General features: G+C 42.0%; 2 protein-coding genes across 3 annotated transcripts; one reads left to right on the top strand and one right to left on the bottom strand.

Annotated features, from left to right (window-relative positions):
- Positions 1-349: 349 nt before the first annotated feature.
- Positions 350-8,300, bottom strand: LOC118403490 (MAM and LDL-receptor class A domain-containing protein 1-like). Its single transcript, XM_035802213.1, has 8 exons — positions 8,246-8,300; positions 3,935-4,114; positions 3,273-3,523; positions 3,022-3,103; positions 2,431-2,631; positions 945-1,067; positions 466-593; positions 350-367 (listed from the first exon to the last, which is right to left on the bottom strand). Exons 1-8 carry the CDS (start codon positions 8,298-8,300, stop codon positions 350-352), a joined length of 1,038 nt encoding a protein of 345 aa, XP_035658106.1.
- Positions 8,301-10,935: 2,635 nt separating this feature from the next.
- LOC118403740 (betaine--homocysteine S-methyltransferase 1-like) lies at positions 10,936-20,209 on the top strand. 2 transcript variants are annotated; one of them, XM_035802540.1, is made up of 9 exons: positions 10,936-11,029; positions 13,487-13,628; positions 14,528-14,646; positions 15,862-16,053; positions 16,488-16,635; positions 17,300-17,488; positions 17,970-18,100; positions 18,742-18,842; positions 19,630-20,209. In XM_035802540.1, exons 2-9 carry the CDS (start codon positions 13,487-13,489, stop codon positions 19,715-19,717), a joined length of 1,110 nt encoding a protein of 369 aa, XP_035658433.1. In that variant the 5' UTR covers positions 10,936-11,029; the 3' UTR covers positions 19,718-20,209. The 2 variants fall into 2 exon arrangements, with proteins under 2 accessions (XP_035658433.1, XP_035658432.1); XM_035802539.1 differs by lacking the exon at positions 10,936-11,029 and adding an exon at positions 12,409-12,428.
- The last annotated feature ends 1,523 nt before the right edge of the window (positions 20,210-21,732 follow it).

Here is a 21,732-nt window from a genome sequence, read left to right as displayed (position 1 = left end):
AGATAGTTGCCATGTACTGTCCAATTTTGTAGGCATCTCAGATTTATTATTGGCTGCAATACAGAGTTTAGTTTATAGTCATGTCTAAAAAAAGTTTCTGCAGTTAAAGGTATACAGAGGCAGTTAGCCTTGTTTACATGAAGATAGGATTTAAAAACGTTAGTGTCAGATAACTCCATTAAAGAGATTCCTTTGTTGCCCAAAAGACCATTGTTTGTGTATCGCCCATTCACAAGTTTTCACAGCCAGTTAGGTCCAGGTTCAGGTCTCGACATGAACCTGATCTTCTGGACCTAAACCGGACCTGTACCTGAATTTTCTTTACCGATTCCCATCCCTATAGTAGCTGTTATGAGAAGCGGTGGGGCTACAAAACATGTAGTGTGCTAAACATTACTTCATGACATGAGCCCTACGAGCTTTCAATGCACACCTTATAATTAATAGTACTGTTCCACCACTGACCTGATAGTTGTCTGTGATGTTGTGGTTGATGATTGCCCTGTTCCAGGTGTCTCCCCTGTCCCCGCTCAGCTCCCACTGCAGCTGAGTGTCTGTGCTACCAGATAGCCTGGTGTACACCTGAAGGGTGCCTTAGTCATAATAGGAATTGTCATAAATTAAGATAATAGATTTGCACACACAAATCCCATCTTACAACACTATCATCGCCATCATTACTTTTCCTCTTTACAAAGGCACAGAGTTCAATTAGTTAATTTTCCTGAGCCATCTACCATACATACTTCCCTATACTATATATGTAACATTTGAAATTCCCCAAAATAGGGAAACTACAAGTCCATTGTATTAACTTCCATCATTTTCATGTATCAGGTATAGCCATTGCAGATCATTTGAAATAGCTTTGAGAAACATCACTGCTTCTAAGCAAATCCTTATGTAACAACTTTAATGCGTTGGTGTTAAAGAACGAAACTTACCCATCTGTGGCCCGAACATGTGGAAGTAAAACTCCAGACACGGCCCGCTCGTCTCGGGAGAGAACAGCCTGGCTACATCACCTGTCTGTGCCGGGGTGGAAGACTCTATGTACATGTAGTACCCTGGAACAACATGGGACAGGGAATGATACAGCGGCATCGTGTGACGCAATCGGTCAGGTGTTTGGCCCAAACCCCAGAGGCCCAGGTTTCAAACCGCTGATGTGCCCCGATGTTGTGCCATAAAGTGTCCTTATACCCCCCTCACATTAGGCGCGATTCGATCGGAAGACTAGTTTATGAGCTCTAAATGACATTTTCGTGAATAAGACGTCCGGTGTTCTCACGATCATCTTGCGATTTTTAGGGATCGCCGGCAATTTTCAGGAGTCTTACGACGGTCGCGGTGCAGCGAAACATGTTCTTAACATAAGCGACAAGTCGCAGGAGATCTCCGAGATCGCAGGGCTCGTTACCGAGTCGCAGATCGTGCGTGCAAATCGTGCGTACCTCGCAAGGGTATCGGTCAATAGTCTTGCGTCAATCCAACGATTGAAGACCGATAGGCGAGCACAGACATAGTTATTAATCATCGAGCGCAAATCGGATGGCAAACGCCCGTTAGTCGGGCGACGTTCGGGCGACGTTCACCCGACTTCCGATTGTTTACAAATATTGAATTTCTGGGAATGTGAGGGTAATTTTAACATTGTGGCCCCTGTGGCAGTATGTAGGCTGGCTTTGTGACACACTTTCCTTTCTTGTGTCATTTCTATTATGCCCGCGCATTCCATTCATTGGTTAAAAAGATTCAGACAACAAAATAAGCAACATTTATTTATCTCTTGCCTTTTTTGAGGAACGTTTTGTGTTCCCTTGTCCGCGTGCAAGAGGTCATGGGAGGTTCATTATCATAGATTTATTCACCGTCGATCGCACGAGGCTCGCTGATATGTGAGGGGGACAGATTTTGGGCGAAAAATACGCAAGACCATCTTAAGATCTTAAAATCAGCCGACCTTCCTGCGATCGCGAAGTACGTCCGAAGATCGTATATAATGTGAGGGGGGTATTAGGAAGGGCACTTTAAACGACTTTTCTCACTTCACTTCAGGTGTAAATGAGTGCCTGGCTTCGATTAGGATCCGGAGGTCCCGTGTTTGGAACAGTCACACCTCAAGCACGTTAAAGAGCACACCATACTTTTACTGTATGTCCCTGCTGTTTTCTAGGAGTAACTTTTGGGTAGTTTTTCGTTTCTGTTCTGCGATGATAGTCAGAGTGAATATCTTATCAAAATATAAACGTTTTCGTCGAGAATATCGTCATTGTCGAGGATATATGCTACTAAATTTATGAATTTCATACCAAATGTTTAGGTCCACTGTTCCATAAACCTGTTGTCTTTATTTTGATATTCTGCTACAAGAAATACACTAATCTTAGACATCTCGAAGGGCATAACAAGCTGTATTATCACAATTACCGTTATGATGTGGGCCCTGTGTGTGGTCATGAAACGGTCCTGTTTTTGCCTCTGGTGCGCTGTGTTGTACGGCGTACACACGGTTGGGCGTGGCACGCATGTGTCTGGTCCAGTCGATGTCGTCATTGTTGTCCTGATGGAAGCCGCACATGTCACGATCGAAGGTACAGTCTAGATGGGGTTCTGGTGGAATCTCACAAACTGCAGAAACAAAACCGGAAGTTCCACTACAATGCCATAACATGCCACTAGAGCGCCCCACCAAACTGTAATTTATACCATTTCGTTGTCTTTTAAAGACCTACCCACATACCAAATATCAAAACAATCCAATCCATGTATACATTCTCTAGTTAGTTTGCTGACAAACATCGCCCTATAAACGCCAGTCAATAGTAAACCATCCGTTTCACAGAGGCAAAAAAGGAATTAAACATCCAGACGTTGAACACGTTTGTACACCAGTAGATGAACGCCTACTGCTACATGCACATGTACCAGGATACATTAATCATTATAGTGGTTTTCCCATAGAAATGAAGTTTGAAAGTAAAAAACACAAAACGTATGAGATACAGACTGTTAACCTACCACCACCGCACATGATGATGTCCACATCATCGATAGCAGCCTGGCAACGGAAACTGCCATCTCGTCCCGTTTCAAATACAATCTGTAATGGTATATGGTTATACTCGTATCAATCCCTAGGAATAGAAATGATTTGAAAATATCATAATCAAAAGGTATCAGACTGGGTATCAAAGTCAAAGAAACAAAATATCTACAATGAACAATCTTCAAAATGATGAAACACAAAAGATGCAGATGACTAGAAATACCTTGTATGGGCCCGATGCGACTATTGACAAAACCTTTAGTTTCCATGTGTCATCGGTGGACGCACTTTCATAGTCCTGAAAGATGGGATTCAAGGTCCCTCCCTTGTCCAGGTACACGTTTAGGAAGATGTTCTGTCCGAAGAGATGATACCAGAACCGCAGCACCACGTCAACGGTGTACTCCTGACTGACTAACCGAGCCCTGTCTCCGTCACTGTGACCGGTGTGGGGGATCGTTGCATAGCCTCCACCTGTATGGCATATATTCACAACTGTTGAATACTACATGTATGTGTACGTTGATACGTATAGGAGATAGAGAGAGCTAAGGTGACTCATTAGTTCCGATCACGCCGGGTACCCGTGGTGAAATAATAGATTAGCAACCATTACAAATTAACCGCGTTACCAATTAATAAATCAATTCGTCCTGTTGATTTGATACTAGACAGAAGAGACGAGTACAGCCATAACAATATACTTTTATGCTTATGTATGTTTATGAACAAGACCATCAACAGAACTCAGTGCTTTTTCTTCTCGCCCTTTACAAAACGAACTGGCAAGTTAGTAAGCATATATAGGGATGGATTCAACTCAAATAATATTTGCACAATACATATATCTCACTTCATTTATGTCAAGAATGTATAGCAACTTACGGTCGTCCCCTAAAGTGTGGTCTGCCACAGGGCCGGTTCCAAGTTCAGGTCTACCGAAAGCTTGCGCAAACAGCCTCGCCGAGGTCGGTCCTTCGTTGATGAGCCAGTCTAGCTCATCGTCAGTTGCCTGGGTCCATCCGCAGAAATCAAGGGTATCAAAGCCACAGCTCTGCGCGCGGACTGTATTCAGAGTGCAAAAGAAGATAAACCCGTTTTTAGTGTTAAAGAGACGTGTTAAGCCTGTGTCACGATTCAAGCGAACGCAGGACGAATTTTTATATCGGCTGGAATTTCAAAATCACCCGAAGGTCGACCGTATTTTTTCGATGAAAATCTGCCTCGTCACAAATCGGACTGGTGGTTTATCCCGGAAAGTTTAAGCCTTTTTTTGCCTTTTTGATGCACAGCTGACATCACACGGATATCTAAACCCTATACAGACGAACTACTAAAATCGCCTGAAGCCCTTAGTAATCTCCAGGACGTCGGTCGTGCTTTGACCGAAAAATGCTCATTTGGTGCTCGCCGGCACGTCCGCCGAGTCAGTTCTTGATTTGTGACGCGGACTGAATGGCTTCAATTTTAGTTTGGAGGTTCATGTGTTTGAGAAAGAAAATGTTAAGAATCGTATTTTGGTAGCAAGAAAACACTTGTCCCACTAAAATCTGCTTTGAGATTGATACAACTATGCTAACTCACGATACCAAAATTTTACATTCGTAAACATCAGCTTTCTTATTTACTGGGACATCCCTTCTCCATCACAGGGCGTGAATGCATGCAGTTGGATGTTGTTTTTTTTTCAAGTGGAAAATGATGCACAAAATTTGGAATCTTCACGTGAAATTAATCACCAATAGTTTACACACAAAAATGACAAATACTGTCGGAAAGAGAATATGACAATAATAGTGAGGCATAGCAACACGGCCCACATGACAAATGTACTATGACTATGGGCCAACGGGGCGACGCACTTCCAGCGCGGATGCATACACGGAAGTAGCTATTAGCCTGGGTACCATCCGTATTCTACCGGGGCTCCTTACACTCGCTACCCTGTATTTTTTAGGGTAGCGAGTGTAAGGAGCCTCGGTAGAATACGGATGGTATCCAGGCTAATAGCAATAGGGCTCAGGCCCCAAATCAATTTTCACCACAAACACATCACTTCCGTTTCCAGCGACGTTATTATCAAATGCCATTTCGCAGCAGATTATGAGAAATGTGACCTCAAATCTGGACCGTCGAAATCTTTTCGTCCCTTTTATTTGCCGCGCACAAGGCAACATTTTCTGTTGCGGAAGAATTGGTCAGTTGTACACCATTAGGCCTACGTGGCATTTCCAAATCGAGGCTCGGTCGGGCTGTTTGTGGAAACGAAAAATAGAAAGGTGTTCGTAAAAATACACACAAATAATGCCCACAACTATTCTCTTTACGTCTTGTGTAGTTTTGTGTCTTTTATATCATACTTTTTGTTCCTGGCGGCCGGCCCCGGTTTGGAAATAAGACCTAGGCCTTAGATTTGATAATGAATATGCCATGCAAGGGGCGCCTGTCTCTGACCCACCCGGAAACAGCGCTAGCGCTAATGGTGTGTAATGGAGGAGTTGGACAAACAACGTGCCTTGTTCAACACACTCCTTCACAGGACCTCTTATTAATTACCGTCTGTTGTTCGCCAAGGACTTCGTTGAAAGTGACTAGACCTTCAACGAAATTGGGCTGTGTAGTTCTTCGTGTTGAATGGTCAAACCAAGGGTCACACAAATCCAATTTGGTCACTCAGCGATCGCCGTTGAGTGGAAGGGGCTACATGTAACCATCAAGAACTTTATCAAAATACATTTAATGTCAGCATCTAATTTGCGTTTATAATATGCGTTAAGAGATAGGGCACACAATTATTTCAAATATCTTAGCATCCCAAAGCCCAGACAATGCATATGATTTTGGGTAGTTGGTGTGTTGAAGTAATTTATAACAAGAGTTCCACGACCCCATGCTAAATGATTTTACCCTTACAACTGGTATATTGATTGTGTTTGTCATTAATTATGAAAATAAATCCCTTATTTGTACAAATTATATTAGTTGATCCCCTCTTCCATCCAAATAGCAGACGTACACAATCTGTTCAGAAAGAAGGCTTTCTTCGCATTTTCTGATGATCTATGTAAATGAGGTGCTCATTTGCATAATTAATGTTGTTCACCTGCACACAACTTCCAAATGTCACAAGTAAGACATTCCCGTGATTTACTACAGTGTGATAATAGCATTTTCTCATAGATTTTTTTAGGTCTTTATTTGCATAATATCTATCTATCAATATTTTTCTCTTTCTCAGTTACAAATATCACATGTTGCATCAGTCCTATAGAGTGGGTTTATAAAGTTTCCTCATTGATTATGCAAATAAGATAACTTACATCAAATTAATAGCATCACTTAAGCTATCTGCATACCAAAAATCCCGATGATCCGTTTATCCCTTCTTGCGTTATTTTTCTTCAAAGTCTGACACTAAACCAGCTCCTGCAGTTCCAAATAAAAGCCGCTATGGGGGCTCAAACATACACCACTCGCTCTTTGTCCAAAAAGATCTCCTACTCAAAAATCATAGCGACCGTAGCATGTCCAGAACTCGAAATATCAACGCCGGAACTTCCGCTGCAGTACCATAGCAGGGGGCCAAATGTAATCGTTTTCAGGTCTTATCATGTCCTACCCATATACCAAATGTCAAGACAATCCATTTAAGCGTTCTCGAGTTATGCTGGTCTTCTACATACAAACGTATATACAAACATACAAACGCTACCAAAAACATACTCTTCTAGCGAAGTTATCAAACAGGGATCAAAAGGGTAAAATTCTACTCTAAACGAGTCATGACGGCACCTTAGCAGTATTTTAACTTCTGTCCACGGTGATAACGAAATGTGGTATACAACTTGAGAGATTAATAGTTATCAATGTCGAGCTTATCTTGAAAAACATTGGTCCGTGTAGATCATCGAGGGAAAATGTGGAAAACAGGGACAGTCTCTTAAGTTCAAGTTTCGGAGAGGAGGTTTCAATCATAAACTCAAAGCCTTGATCTGCTTAAGAACTACATTTGTAACGCTATATATGAGATAATATACGATCCCACTCTCAACAGGAAAGGGGCATACGTATGGAACTTTCTGGCACTTTGGGATTTGGCGCTACCACCCCCACCCCCCGCACGCACACGCAAAAATGTGTTAGTTCCCGTAATTCAAACAGCTAATTAACTCATTTACATGAACATGATCTTTACTAGTGTTAACCTGGGCCTTAACTTCTTTTCCTTTGGACTACTTAAATCGTCTTTATTCGCTTTTTGCATATTAATTCATAGTTAGTATACACATGTTGTCAAACTAGATCTCTTTTGCGATTCCATTCATAGCTAGGATATAAAAACTTCTCCCAAAGGCGATCTCTCTAGTGTCAACAACACCAGCAATCGCTGCCTGTGACCTACGTTTATTGTATTGTCTATAATCTAAATAAAGTCAAAGTCACTGACGAAAGACATTGGATCGGATGGTGTCTAAAACGTCTGGCCGTTTACAAAATCATATCCAGTTGATTGAGTAACTGCTTTTTTGGCGCAACTTAGCAAATGATAAGAAAATCACAAATCCTGGATGGTTTTAATCTCTCGGGTCGTTGTAATACCCGCAGGACAAGGGTTAAGCATTTTTTTGGTTGTTTCATTTCCAAAAAGTTCAAATGTCACATAGACATAGTGGTGCAGCACCGTACTTAAAAGACTGTGGCACAGCAAGTAATTACATAATGACAATGTGCACGTGCGTGGCAACAAACCTACTAGTAGGCTCTAATAGGTACGCATACATGGATACCACATGTTATGACTCAAGTTAAAGCGTGATTTCATGCGCAAATTCGATTATTAGTTGTCTTTCAACTAAGTTCACGAGGAAAACAACTTAAAGTCAGTTATTGAAACAGCATAGCATCATTATATTTTTTTAAACGTACCTATCATAATCTAACCGTGACAGGATAATCGTTTTTGGCACGTGTAAACTATGTCTATCTACAGAAACTAGTACAGTATATCGGTATGCCTTGTTGTCATCTTTCATGAAATATCAACAAATTTTACCTTAAAGCAGTGGTAAGACTTTGAGAATGATTTCCAACTTTGAATACATCGTCATTTCCATACCGTTGTATTTTCATGTTTCTTATTGGATAATTCATACACATATTCTTGGGAATGTTATGTATATGATAACTTTTACTTACCAACGGTCGAGACTGTCAGAAGAATCAAGCACACCACAACATGGGTGGTTTCCATGACCGAATCCTCAAAGAGGAAAGATCTCATCAGCTAGACGGATGAGGACGGAATGAACGAGTACGGAGGAAAGGCGGAAGATAAAAACGACGGGCGGCGTCGCTGTTGCCATGGCAATGTTATTGTTTGTTTGTTGGGCTGTCCAGAATTAATTCAATCTAATGGCTCTGTAGAGATATAACATAAACACTGGGATATGGACGTCTTGTGCTGTCGTGACAATGTAGTCGTGACAATGTAGTCGTGACAATGTAAAGGGATCATGTCATTAGTTCCTATTGACCGCAAATGAAGTAATATTTTTCATGTCTTTGTAGTGTTGGTAGATTGGTGTTCTCGCCAACCTCTCTTGCCTCTTCGTTTTCTTCCTACCTATTCCATGTGTTATCAATAATTGTTGTAATTATGAATCGAAAATAAAAGGATGTCGTCTTTTATGTTTACGCCTGGATAGTCCAGTTCTCTATATTCAAACAAGAATGTAATATAGAATCTTGTTGTGATTTGTTTATGAAGCCACAACTGTCATATATACTTTGTTACTTTGCGACTGTTGATTGTTGACGCCTGTCGTGTCTCTGTTAATTGACTGCTTAAATGTTTTGATAGGCGACGGTAGTGTGTGATGGTTACAGGAGACTGTTTGGAAGATACAGCAACAAGGATGTTAGTGGGTTGCCTGTCAGTGTCCAAACCTATCATTATGATAGCTGTTGAGTCTCTTCGTCCTCTCTCGCAAATATTTACGTGAAAAGATGAAAACAGTAGTCAGCTGTAAGAGGTTTGAATACCAGGCTAGTTAATATCAGCCCGCGATGTCCAGTATACGTAACAATACTATATTTCAGGTACTCAGAACACATTTTTAAATAGTTCGTCATCGGACCTTGCTTCATATACTGGCGACCGTGTTCGCCTGATATTTACTTTCGCCAAGAAGTTTATATTTTCGGTACCGTATGTATGTATGTATGTTTGTAGAAGACCAGCATAACTCGAGAGCGCTTAAATGGATTGTATTGATATTTCGTATGTGTGTAGGTCTTGATGAGATCTAGAAACGTTTAGATTTTTGGCCCCCTAGCGACTTGTTGTGAAAATGAAACAGGACTTCCTGTTTTGATATCGAGTTCTGGACATGCTGTGGTAATGATATTTGAGTGGTAAATACCTCTTGGGGCCGAGAGGGAATTGCTGTAGGTTTGGGTCTCCTAGTATGATATATGATATATTATGTAATTATATATTATGATATAGCGTTGACCAAACAGCCATCTTGGGTTCGCTGAAAAGGTGGGCAAAACTGGACACACTTGTTGTTAAAGGAAATTCTCCATGCATAGCCTTTAATAGGGCCCAGAAAGGGAAGCCCGCTGAGGTAGCCCATTGTGCTTGGCCTAGCCCATCTTTTTTGGAAACCCCATAAGCATTACATGCACACTGCATGACTGTGGATGTCCATCAAACTTGTATGACGTAGGAATTGTATTAAGACGCATACGCGGATCTATGTCAAGTATAGGGAAATTAATAGGGCCAGCGCCCTCTAGCGGCTTGTTTACCGATGCTTGTTTTCCGCAAACTTCCGAGGGCGACCTCTGATACCATCAATCTGTACCGCCGACCGGTCTCACTAAATACCGAAAATAACCGAAAACAACTTGAAATCTACCGAAAACAACTCGAAACCACCTAAAACATATCAAAGTAAACTCGTAAACAACTACTTATGTTTAATTTATCTTCATCTACTGATTAGTATCCCTTGAATTATTTTCTCCACTGCCAAGGTAGAGAATGGGGGTGAGTTCTGAAGGAAGGATTGTTCCAGCAAAGGGGATGTAGCCGGTGAAAACACCTTTCCATCGATCACAAGCTGTTTTATGGTGTAGAGCAGAATCTTTATTTTGATATCGTTTAGTTTAATCAAGAATAAGGGGCCTCTGTGGTAATACACGTTTGCGTTTTTTTTCCTTTTAAACCGATTTGTTGTGGCTGCGGAATTGCGTTATAATTGAGCAAGAAATATACCAGATTGTTTTGGTTGCTAGAAAAAATATGTAGCACAGCTAAATAGGCAGCAGAATTTTCCAGCAGTAATTAATAAGCAAACCTATTTTCCAAGCAGGGGTTTCGTCGGGGGATAGCAGTGACTGAGATTTCTTGTTGTGGCCAATACTACACCCGCTCCTACCGTTACCTCTGCTTGGAGTTACACAATACATGCCAAGTAGTATATATATCCATTGATGAGTTTGCGAGCTGACCAAGCAGTCCACGTGACAGGATCCATGAATCTGAATTCGAACATTAATATATTCGAACAGGCAAAGGAGTTGACTTTATCATTACTAATATTGTATTGATAACAGGGGTCGTCAAACAAACCAATTCATCCGAGCCTAACTCCTGTCCAAAATTAAGTCAAAATTATTAAATAATAGCCCATTGAAATCATTGTTGTTTATGGTTGTGTCTAGTTGTTTTCGGTAGTTTCATGTTGTTTTCGGTAATTAGTGAAAGTTGTTTTCGGTAAATAGTGAAAGTTGTTTTCGGTTGTTTTCGGTATTTAGTGGAGTTGTTTTCGGTAGTTTTCGATTGCTTTTGGTTGTTTTCGGTATTTAGTGAGACCCCCCCCCCCCGACCCACTTACAGTAGGCCGCTACATCTAACGTTGACAAGGACGTGCAGTGATCGTCAATTTTGACCGCAACATAGCAGGGGAAAAGGTAAGGGCATCAACCTTCACGTAATTTCATGTCGGAATGCTCAGTATTGTGTGTATCATACTGCAATGTTGATACAATGATCCATACAATGAATAACTGGTTGCAGCTGGTCAGAACGGGTTTGTTCTATGTGATGTTTGGAGAGTGTGCTGTAGAACGTTCACATGTCTGTGACTCTCATGTATGGGGATTGATTGATCTCGAACTTATTTTCAACTTATGCTGTAAAGAATGCTACTTGTGACACAAGACTGAGGGCTACTTTCGAATTGTGTTGAAAGATTATCTTTTAACTGCGAAATGTAAGAAATATGTACCCGCAAGTAACGGGAACACATACTGTAGTTATTTGCCTTCTTCTCAATATATCATAACGTTACGTTGAGGCACCTGACAGCCTCCTATGCGTTATAAATGCACGGTGCTAAATGCGGAAAATTACTGGCATGTTTAACTTGGGGTTTGTATTTCAACCATGAATCAATTCGGCTGTTCCAAATAATTAGGGAGGGGGTTAAGCTAGATGATAGTAATACTAATAGTAATGTTAGAAATGATCGGGATAGGGAGGGGGTGGTTCCTAACAAATTTGGATAATCATTGAACGAAGAAAATGGACCTTTGTACCCTTACCAAGAAATCAATTTATCCAACTTAAATTAAGGTTACGAACTTGTGGTTCATCACTATGATACAGCACAAATGCCTTTCCTATCTGTTGGATATGTGTTTTTCTGGGTCATCAGTATAATGCTGAATCATTCTAGTCAAGAGATACTTGCTGAATGTGCACCGAATTCGTGCACAGTCGGCTGCGATGTGATCTTTGAACAGTGACTCAGCAACCTGTGGGACGTTGACCTTTCTATGGCACTCGCACAGGGGGCGGGTCTGCCTGCCACTGATGTTCTGCCCTAAATAAAGGTTGGGAGGGGGTAAATGATGGAATGTACACCTGGGGGGGGGGGGGGGGGGCGTTAAGTACATCTGAACAGGACATAGCGGGGGGGGGGACTATAAGGCACATCTAGATAGAGTACTTGGGGTTAGGGGGTGGGCTGAACATGACCTGGCGACAAATGCTAACAGGGGTATTCTGGAATGGGGGCAGATTCATCACACGGACACATGGCACGTGGGGGGGGGGGGGTATCATAATAAAGGGCAAAGACGTAACGCCGCTAGGACTGTTGGGAAAATCAAAAGCACACGTCACCATCCCAGGACTGACGTTGCTTGCGTGCGGTTGGTCGCGTTCGGTCTTGCCGTTGATTGCGACAGACATTTTAACGTGACGTGGCGGTTTGGAGAAGACCGGAGTTGTTCTGTAGGCTAGCTGTATATAACTGATATTACTGGGGAAGAGTCGTACAGACCGATCCACATCTCTTGGTACATGGTGAGTAAGGTCACCTTACTAGTCCTGATCTGAAAGGCAACAGCATTTAATTAAGCGCGGAATTAATTAGGCAATGCTTTCATTCATTCCGTCGTGTTGAATGATGAGATTTTCATAATTACGAACATTGGCAGATACAGATTATTGTGTTAATGAAGTTGTCATTTCGAATTTCATATTTCGTTCGTTCATTCGTACCCTTTGGAGCCCCCCGTGCTACACAGGTCAGCAGGTTTCCTTGCTGTTTCAGTAGCAGGGTCATTGTGATAATTTTGGTAGGGATCGGAGGGGTTGCTAGCTCTGGACCCCTGCGAACGATACTGGTACACAGAACGATATCTTCCATACACTGCTAACGTGTTCATCTCATATATCCGTCTACGTAGGTCAGTTTCTTTATAATGCATTCCAAATGCGAGACCAGATCAATCATACATAACTGTACTATTATCGATAAAATTGTGTTGTTCTGTATGTAGCCCTGTATGTAGTACTATCGTCTGTATATCTATTAGTTGTTGTTGGTTGCCATACATTGTACCTTGTGCGATCGTTGAGCAATAACATTCATTCATTCATTCATTCATTCATTTATTTCCTTTCCTTCTTTTATTCCTCCACTCTGGGATGGCATAAAAATTATTTACAATTATTTACAAATATCAAAATATAAAACGCAACATACATACATACACACATAGTTACACCTCGGCCTGTCATAAACGTTTCTAGGACAACAGTCCTGTGTTACTGTTACTGTTCTGTACACACATAGTTACACCTCGTCTTGTCATAAACGTTTCTAGGACCTGGACAATAGTCCTGAGTTACTGTTACAATTCTGTACACACATAGTTCATTCATTCATTCATTCATTCATTCATTCATTCATTCATTCATTCATTCATTCATTCATTCATTCATTCATTCATTCATTCATTCATTCATTCATTCATTCATTCATTCATTCATTCATTCACTCACTGTGACACTGTGAGTTGTAGACAGTTACTAAGTTGAAGACATACGAATTTCAATAGAAACATTTGAATTTACAGATGGTAAAGAAGGGTCTACTAGAGCGGCTTGCGGAGGGTCCGGTAGTAGGGGACGGCAGTTATGTGTTTACCATGGAGAAGCGGGGTTACGTCATGGCCGGGCAGTGGACTCCAGAGGTCGTCATCGAGCATCCAGAGGCGGGTAAGATAGTCAACACACCTTTCTCACGCGGCGGCCATGATAAATCTAAAATGAGGTCAATGTGAGAAACAGAGAAAATCTATTTCTAAAATCAGCCCCAATTTAGTTCCCCCAAACCACTCAAACTTTCACAATATAGGATCAAAGAATGAACTTGTATTATGCACCAAACCAAAGATTTTGGAGTAGCGTACATTTATCCCATAGCCCCTTAAGAGATGCAAAGTAAAAACATAAAAATGCAAATACTTGAAGGACATTTGAAGAGAAGGCCATTCTCTAATTGGTCGATTTTTTAATTTCCATGCTATCATTGCTTGGACCGCTAATTATGGTGGACAGTCTTTTGTTTGTCTCATCAAACTCGTTTTATATCTATCATGGCCGCCGCGTTTTGCGCCAACGATTTGTTTGCTCAAGTCTACCAAGCATTATAAGCTATATCAGATAGTGTACCTTGCACTACGTACCCTACATACAGCATAAACGTATGACTTTGCTGAACTTTTAACTTAAGCTTCTTTTTTTATTTGGTAAGAGGAAAAACAGAACGTGTAATAGGTTGATAACGTTATAGCTATTTGCAGAGGTTCAAGTAAAAGAGAAATGAATAAGTTTCAGAATTCACCACCATTAGAAGACCAGTTTTGTTCAGTACATTTTGTTCTATACAAGTTCAAATTTTGGCCAGACATTTTGTTTTTTCCACAGATGTTTTACCAAGACCTGAATATCACCAAAGAAAGACACCAGATGCTATTTGAAACGTCGGACCGTTTCCAAAAGTAGATGCAGTTGCTTGAGTAACTGCTATTTGGCAAATCTAATTACCTGCGCGTCTAACCTCCATCGCCATACTAAGACCATAACTTTAGTATACTTGATTTTTTCTCTTTCAGTGAAGCAGCTACATCGAGAGTATCTACGCGCAGGCGCAGACATTCTCCAGGCCTACACGTTCTTTGCTTCAGACGATAAGCTGAACCTACCTGGCCACGCGGCCGGAAAGATCACCACGGTAAGTTAAGTTAAACCCTTCCCGCGCCAAGGGCGGTGCCCATTTCTGGCCTGGCGCATAGGGCGGTGCCCATCTCTGTTTCATTAGTCCTGGGCCACACACAACGCAATCACTACAGCAGGGGGCTAGTCCACTGGTAGTGGTGTGTGTTCAACTTCCATACTCTTTCCCGAATGCTGAGTGCTAAGCAGAGAAAGCAGCATGTACCATTTTATAGTCTTTGGTATGACTCGGCAGGGATCGAACTCACGACCTTCCGAATGCAAGGCGAACACTCTACCCACTAGGCCATTGCACCGGCTACCCACTTTCACCTGAGCATAGTGAGGAAAGTCGTGTAAAGTGCCTTTCCCAAGGGCACAAGATCGGTGACACGCAGTCGGATTCGAACCCGCAACCTCTCGGGGCACGAGGCACAAATGCCGCCGCTGCGCCACGTGACACCACGGTAAGCAGGCAGGATATAGCCATAGGGTATGAAGTATGGGTCAAGAGTGAGCCAGTGTTCCCGCCAGGATTTTTTTCACAGCATAGGGGCATCTTTAATAGTGCAGCAAAACCACGTGGTACGCGATGCATGTGTGAGCGTTGTAAGGGGTTTGGGGAATCTTCCTACTTTTGTATCTTTGATCCCCTGAAACCCTTTTTCCTGCATTTTGAGGACCATATATAGAGAAATGCAGCCAACTTTATTCCAGATTTCTTACAAAAAACAGAAAACTTCCCTTTGTTTGTTAAAACACGGCATAGAGGCCCAAATCACAGCATGGTGGCCCCCTATGCTGTAAAGCCCTGGCGAGAACACCGGAGTCTCTTGATTAAAATAGCAACTTTTTGGGTCGCTATACCCCTCGCTACTAGTTTCTAAGATTTTCTGTATTTATCAATATATTGATATTGTTAAGTCGTAATTTCCATTTACAGCATCATTTCGATATCACAGTTGCCCGTTGAAGTTTTCGGACCCAACGCAATAAAACCTGTATGAAGGAGGGGGGGGGGGTACAGACTTCCAGGTACCTTTGACCCGTTCCTGGAGTCACGTGATTCCATTGTCACGTGTCTATGAAACTACATCATTATCTTGTACAATTAGTACAATGTCGTAGCTCCTTCTCTTAGTGAAGATGCATCCAAAACTTTGCATCTTAGTAGTCACATTTTCATTTCCCTCGATAGAAGTTTAAAAATCATATTTACAATATTTTGTTTTAGTGTAAAGAACTGAATGAGCGTGCCATCGACATCGTGAGGGAGGTAGCCGGTGACGCGGACGTGCTGATCTCCGGAGGGGTGACCATGACTCCCTCCTACAAGCAGGGCAAAGGGAAGGAAGCTGTGCAGGCAGAGTATCGCAAACACGCAGAGGTCTTCATCGAGAAAGATGTGGACTTTCTGTTGGCTGAAGTCAGTCACATTGATTAAGGACAGTTTTAATCGTTCAATACAATCAGTTCTGTACTGTACTATATGTAGAGGTGTAGAATATTATGCTATATGAGGTAATTTCAATCTAACACAAAGTCGTTTACTTGAAATGAAAAGTTCATCTGTGACGGATATAGATCCCTATATAAAGTAAAGCATCCACCAACAAGCTTTCCGTCAATCTTCTAAACACCTTTAAATTTAGTTAAATGACCTGAAAGAAGTGTGACGTCATCCATGAGTCAAATGTGCCTGTTAGTTGGTAACAGCCCCCGTATGGGTCAAGGAATGGTTTATCAGATAGCCTCTGGTGTAAATGCCTTTGGGAATATGATGTTCGCATATCAATGACAAAATGACACAATTGCGCAAGTTTCGGAGAAACTGCAAATAAAAACCATATCCGTTCCCAGTTTATCAACCAAATTGAAGAAGCTGAGTGGGCCATTAAAGTGCTGAAGTCCACAGGGAAGCCGGTAGCCTGTACCATGTGCATTGGACCCACCGGGGACTTCGTGGATGTGCCGGCGGGAGAATGCGCCGTCAGAATGGCTAAAGCCGGTGAGGATCCCACATACAAAATACCTTTCTTTTCCATAGCTTTTTCTCTCAGGTCAAGGCGTTTTTCTCCTCAAAATATAGTTTAAATGTCAATTGGGGCCACAGATAAATTAGTAGTAGTGCATTTTTCACGTAGCACTATGAGGCTAAGTAGCTCGATAGTTAGTGATCCCGCCTCAGTACCAGGTCAATAGATTACATCACGCTTGTTGTCGCACAGTCGGCCTGAATGCTCTCAAAAAGAGATGAAATTCTTAACCCCAGCTGCACAGCCGGCGTGATTTCAAAGTTTTGATGTATTTGCTGATGGCCAGAAGATAACCCAGCCTCAATTAAATCGTACAAGAATCGACCGTATTTTTCACAAACGTCAACCGATCCGCGATGATCGAGCGACGTCTGGGCGTACTTCTACCGAAAATGTCAATAAGAGGTCGCAGACTCGTCAGCCGATCGCCCTTCATGCTATGTGACATGGGGATAAAGACAGAGCATGGTTTACTGCTCGTTATATTTGTCTAAAATCAAAGAGCCAGGTAGATGTCTCTGTTCAATTCACCTTCAACATACTCTTCATGATTGTCATGTACGACCAATGTAGATAAACGTTTTGGTTAGCAAATTTCCATTTCTCAAACTGTGTTATTTTCTCTTTCTATACCAGGCGCAGACGTGGTCGGTTTGAACTGCCAGTTTGACCCCAACTCGGGTCTGAAGACCATGAAGCTGATGAAGGAGGCGCTGGAGAAGGAGGGCCTGTCTCCATTCCTGATGATGCAGCCGCTGGGCTTCTTCTGCCCCGAGGTGGAGAACGAGCATCCAGGCTACGCCATGCTGCCGGAGTGTCCATTCGGTAAGATACAAATGCGCAACTCCTTTGACTTTATTTAGGTTGCGACAAGAGCAATACAACTTTTTATTGAATTCCCGCTATACGCTGTGAGCCAATCATGCATGAAGCTGTCTAAAAGCCCCACCCCCCCATTGGAAACATGGCGTCACATTCCGAGCGAAAACAAAATGGCGGATATACGTTTTTATATCGCACGATCTAGCTATGCACCTGTCGTAACCATGCATCTGATTGGTCAGTTAACTCACAATTAAACACAAGAACAAAAACTAGATCGGGGGACGGTATAAACATTTTACCTATCATCAGATCCATGTGTCATCAATGTCACGTGCCAGAAGTGGTGGGTCATTCAACCTGAAGAAGGCCATGGGTGACGTCTGAATTTTGATAAGCCTATGTACAATGAGAGATTTGATTGCACAACAGTCCAAATGTGCTTTAAATACTTTCCTTTTCGATAGTTTTACTCTTTTTACAGCTTTGGAGCCTCGCCTGCTGACCCGGTTTGACGCCAACCGGTACGCGCGCGCCGCCTATGAGCTGGGAGTGAGGTACATCGGCGGCTGCTGTGGGTTTGAACCTCACCACATCCGGGCTATATCTGAAGAGGTACTGCATCCGATACAGACTACACAAATGATGATTTTGGTTACTATTTGCATCTATAATGATATTTTCATTAACCTTGTGTTAGTTTTATGTGGCAATATTTTCGGGCACCACTAATTTCGTTCCAGACTGAACTTAGTAGAGTTATAGTGACAGGCATACATCCCAGGCACTTTAAACAAGTATTTTTGCGTGTGTAACACAGTATAGTATATAAATAAGTTCATAAAGCGTCATTTACCTGGGGATTAATGACCCTCCCCTAGGTGTATATGGTGTCATAAACTGATAAAGTTATAGGAAAGGACCCGGCGTTGTGACACCACATACACCGAGGAACAGTTTATTTTATCATATAGCCTCCCTGCGGGGACTGATCTTGCCTCAATGCTTTGTGCTATTCTGATTGGTCACTTTCTTGTGTATCGCTCTTTCTGATTGGTCAGGTGTTAAAAAGACTCAACACCGGTATTGATTTTTTAACACAGGGTTGAACGGAATCTATGTGTTACGGCGTCATATCCAACATGGAATCAGGCATTCTGATTGGTTCATGGCGCTTGGCTATACGATAATATCCTTTTAAGCACACACTATAATTGCAAAGTTCAAACGTTCAAAGTTCTGACTTTGTCCCGCAGCTGTCCCCTGAACGCGGCGGGAAGCTTGGGGAGGCCAGCTCCAAACACATCCCCTGGGGAGAAGCTCTAAAGACCAGCACGTTCCTGCAGAACAGGATGAAGTATTAATTTCGTCTTATATTTTATATCTTTGCATCTTTGTCTGTGAAAATGAAGTACTGCGTCAGCTCAAGTGTCACAGAAATTATTTAACGTTTAAAGAATAGTCAAACGTGCGATTGACACAAGAAAACTGTAATGTTTTGCCTTTTTGCAGTACCTGTTTGTTTCTTTGAACCCATATTCATTCAGCCTGAGTACTATCCTCCGCGTAGTGACCACTTGCTCAATCATTTCGCTTGCCAAGCGTACAACTGAGCCAGTGGTCACTACGGAAGATGGTACTCATGCATTTATGAAAAGCTCCAATTGGTCCACAGTCTGTGGCCCTCTTCATGTTGACTGACTCTGTTACGTTTGTCACGTGACCTTACAGACACGTGACACCAGATCAACGGCATAATGGCCACTGTATTATGTCATATACAGTTGCCATTGTAGTCAACATGAAGAAGGTATATGTCCTAATGGCCGTCTTCACTTAATCTCCAAGCAGATCCTACGGTACGATAAGAATACTATCAAAAGTTGGCCAAGGAGTTTTAATAGCCGGCCTAGGAGTGTGTATGATCGTGTATGGCTACCGGGCCGGCTATAATGAGATCTCACTGAATCCCTCCGGTAGCCACTCCTATGCCGGCTAAACTCCTTTATTAGCTTTTGATACTATCTTATGCTACCGTAGGATCTACTTGGATATTAGTCTTCACTCCCTTCACAACTGGTCAGCGTCGGATACCTTGATCCTGTCCAACGTATAACAGTTTGTTGTATTTCTTCCTGCTACAGGGCCACCCAGGAACACTGGAAAACGGTGAAGCCAGCATCTGGGCGTCCGGGGCACCCTGCACTCCAACCCAAACTTATGGGCCAGTAATATCCGTAGTGTCCTCCAACATGCTTACGAAAGGGTGATCATTAAGTTCTCGGTCCTACCCAGAAAAAAGGGCACAGCTCAAAATTCGAAGTTGTGCTTATTAATCTGAGTTGTGCTTATTATTTCTGGATGAAACCGAGAAAGTGTTGATCGTACATCCATAACGTTGTTGGTTAGAGGACAACATTGGCGACAATTGTATCAAATACAATGTGTGTGCCGAGGTATTTGAAAGTATAGAATAAACCATGAAAACAATGGCCTGTCTGGTATACGCGAACAAAGTATAACGCAAACTCCGCTGTCCGAGATCCAGTACTGTAACAGGCCGCTAGGGGACCGGCGGATGTTCGGCTGGCCGCTATAAGCGTCATTTAATCAGACTAACTAACTAACTAGTATAAATGCTAAGCTCGCCATAATATATCGTTGATAAAAACGCTTTTTGGTGCTTTCGCAGTTCAGATGAATAAATGTTATGAAAAGGACTTTTTTTCTGAGTCACGCCTCCTTATTGAATGACATATTAGATTAAACCTACGATAACGCTACGCCAAAAATAGTTACTCAAGCAACTGGATATGGTTTTGGAAACGGTCAGACGTTTCGGATAGAATCCACTATCCTTCGTCAGTGACACTGAAGTGACCTGGAAGAAACAGGTCTTTTATACTCTAACTATGAATGAACTACGATAACGCTTCATGAACAATATATCGTCGATAACGCTTAACGGTGACTTTGGGCTGGCTAGGATTAAAGGTGATCGATTTGACTTGATAGCTCGTAACGTATGTAGACACTCGTTAAATGGAGGTCCCGTGTTCAGGACACAGAAGGACGTAAAAGTACCCACCAAACTACTATGACTCGGAAAAAGTAGGGGTCTTTTTCGACCGGTGTAAGTGGACCAATTAAATCTGTAAGGATTTATGCAGTCTGTTCTGTTCAGTTACTCTCCAAGCAGAGGTTAGGCTTCGGCTGTTTTTTTTATGCGTTTTTATCAGGCTTTCTATTTTGAACTGTTTTCTAGATAAATCGTGGCCTAACCTCTGCTTGGAGAGTACAGTTCAGTACAAACCTCAAACAGTGTTTGGGTGCTAAATGATTGTACACGCCACTTGTTGGGCATGGGTTAGACTTTAACCCCCACTGCACACGTGTAAACAATACTACATTTGCCACGATAACGCTTTGAGTGGCCTGATATCAGTCCATTACCTACAGAAAGCGAGAAAACAATGTTTCAGACTTTTCACAAGGATTTTTATTCAGGAAGCCTTGACACTGTTTTCGAATTTCGTTCTGCAAAAAAATACGACTTGTGTCACATCTTGAAGTTATGCTCGCATTAGACTAAGACAAAACAACATGACACGCAATGGCAAGCGAAAACAGTACGCCATGCATTTACATAAGCTATCGCAATGAGGGCAAATGCCTCGTACCGTTGTTTGTGTACAACTGTAAGATAGTTCCATCTGGTGAACTCGGATTTCCGAAGTAAAAATCCGATCATAACTTGTATCCTATCCTAGTAACCGCCCTTACAACCAACCAGCTATCAAACCAACATCACCTAAATCATAACAATCTCTGTAGAGGGAAAGGTTAACAAACGTAAGTAAGTAAATACTGACCCCATACAAACATTTGCACATTGTCGATGCCATTAGGTACAGAGGTGAACAGTACAAGGTAAGAGAGGTCAGTTTGATTCCTTTTGTCTCTATCTAAGCCTTCTACCAATACAAATTGAAGTAAAAAATCTTACCAAGGCATATATATCATAGTACAGTTTGCCCAGGTTATTAAGACCCCACCGGGCATTTTACTAACCGGATAAATTTCTTCTGACAGCTACTAATGTATAGCCATTTGGATCAGTGGCTACGAAAAGTGTATGCTATTTCTTGTATGTTGGACAGTTATTTTGCAAAACGTTACTTGGCAATAGGGAATGTGTAACAATTTAGCGTTTGAAAAATTTTGAATTTTTTTTACAATATTCCGCG

The sequence above is a fragment of the Branchiostoma floridae genome, chromosome 16, assembly GCF_000003815.2.
Source record: "Branchiostoma floridae strain S238N-H82 chromosome 16, Bfl_VNyyK, whole genome shotgun sequence".
NCBI classification, from domain to species: domain Eukaryota; kingdom Metazoa; phylum Chordata; class Leptocardii; order Amphioxiformes; family Branchiostomatidae; genus Branchiostoma; species Branchiostoma floridae.
The sequence above is the reverse complement of the archived record's forward strand: the minus strand, read 5'-3'. Positions and strand labels throughout refer to the sequence as shown.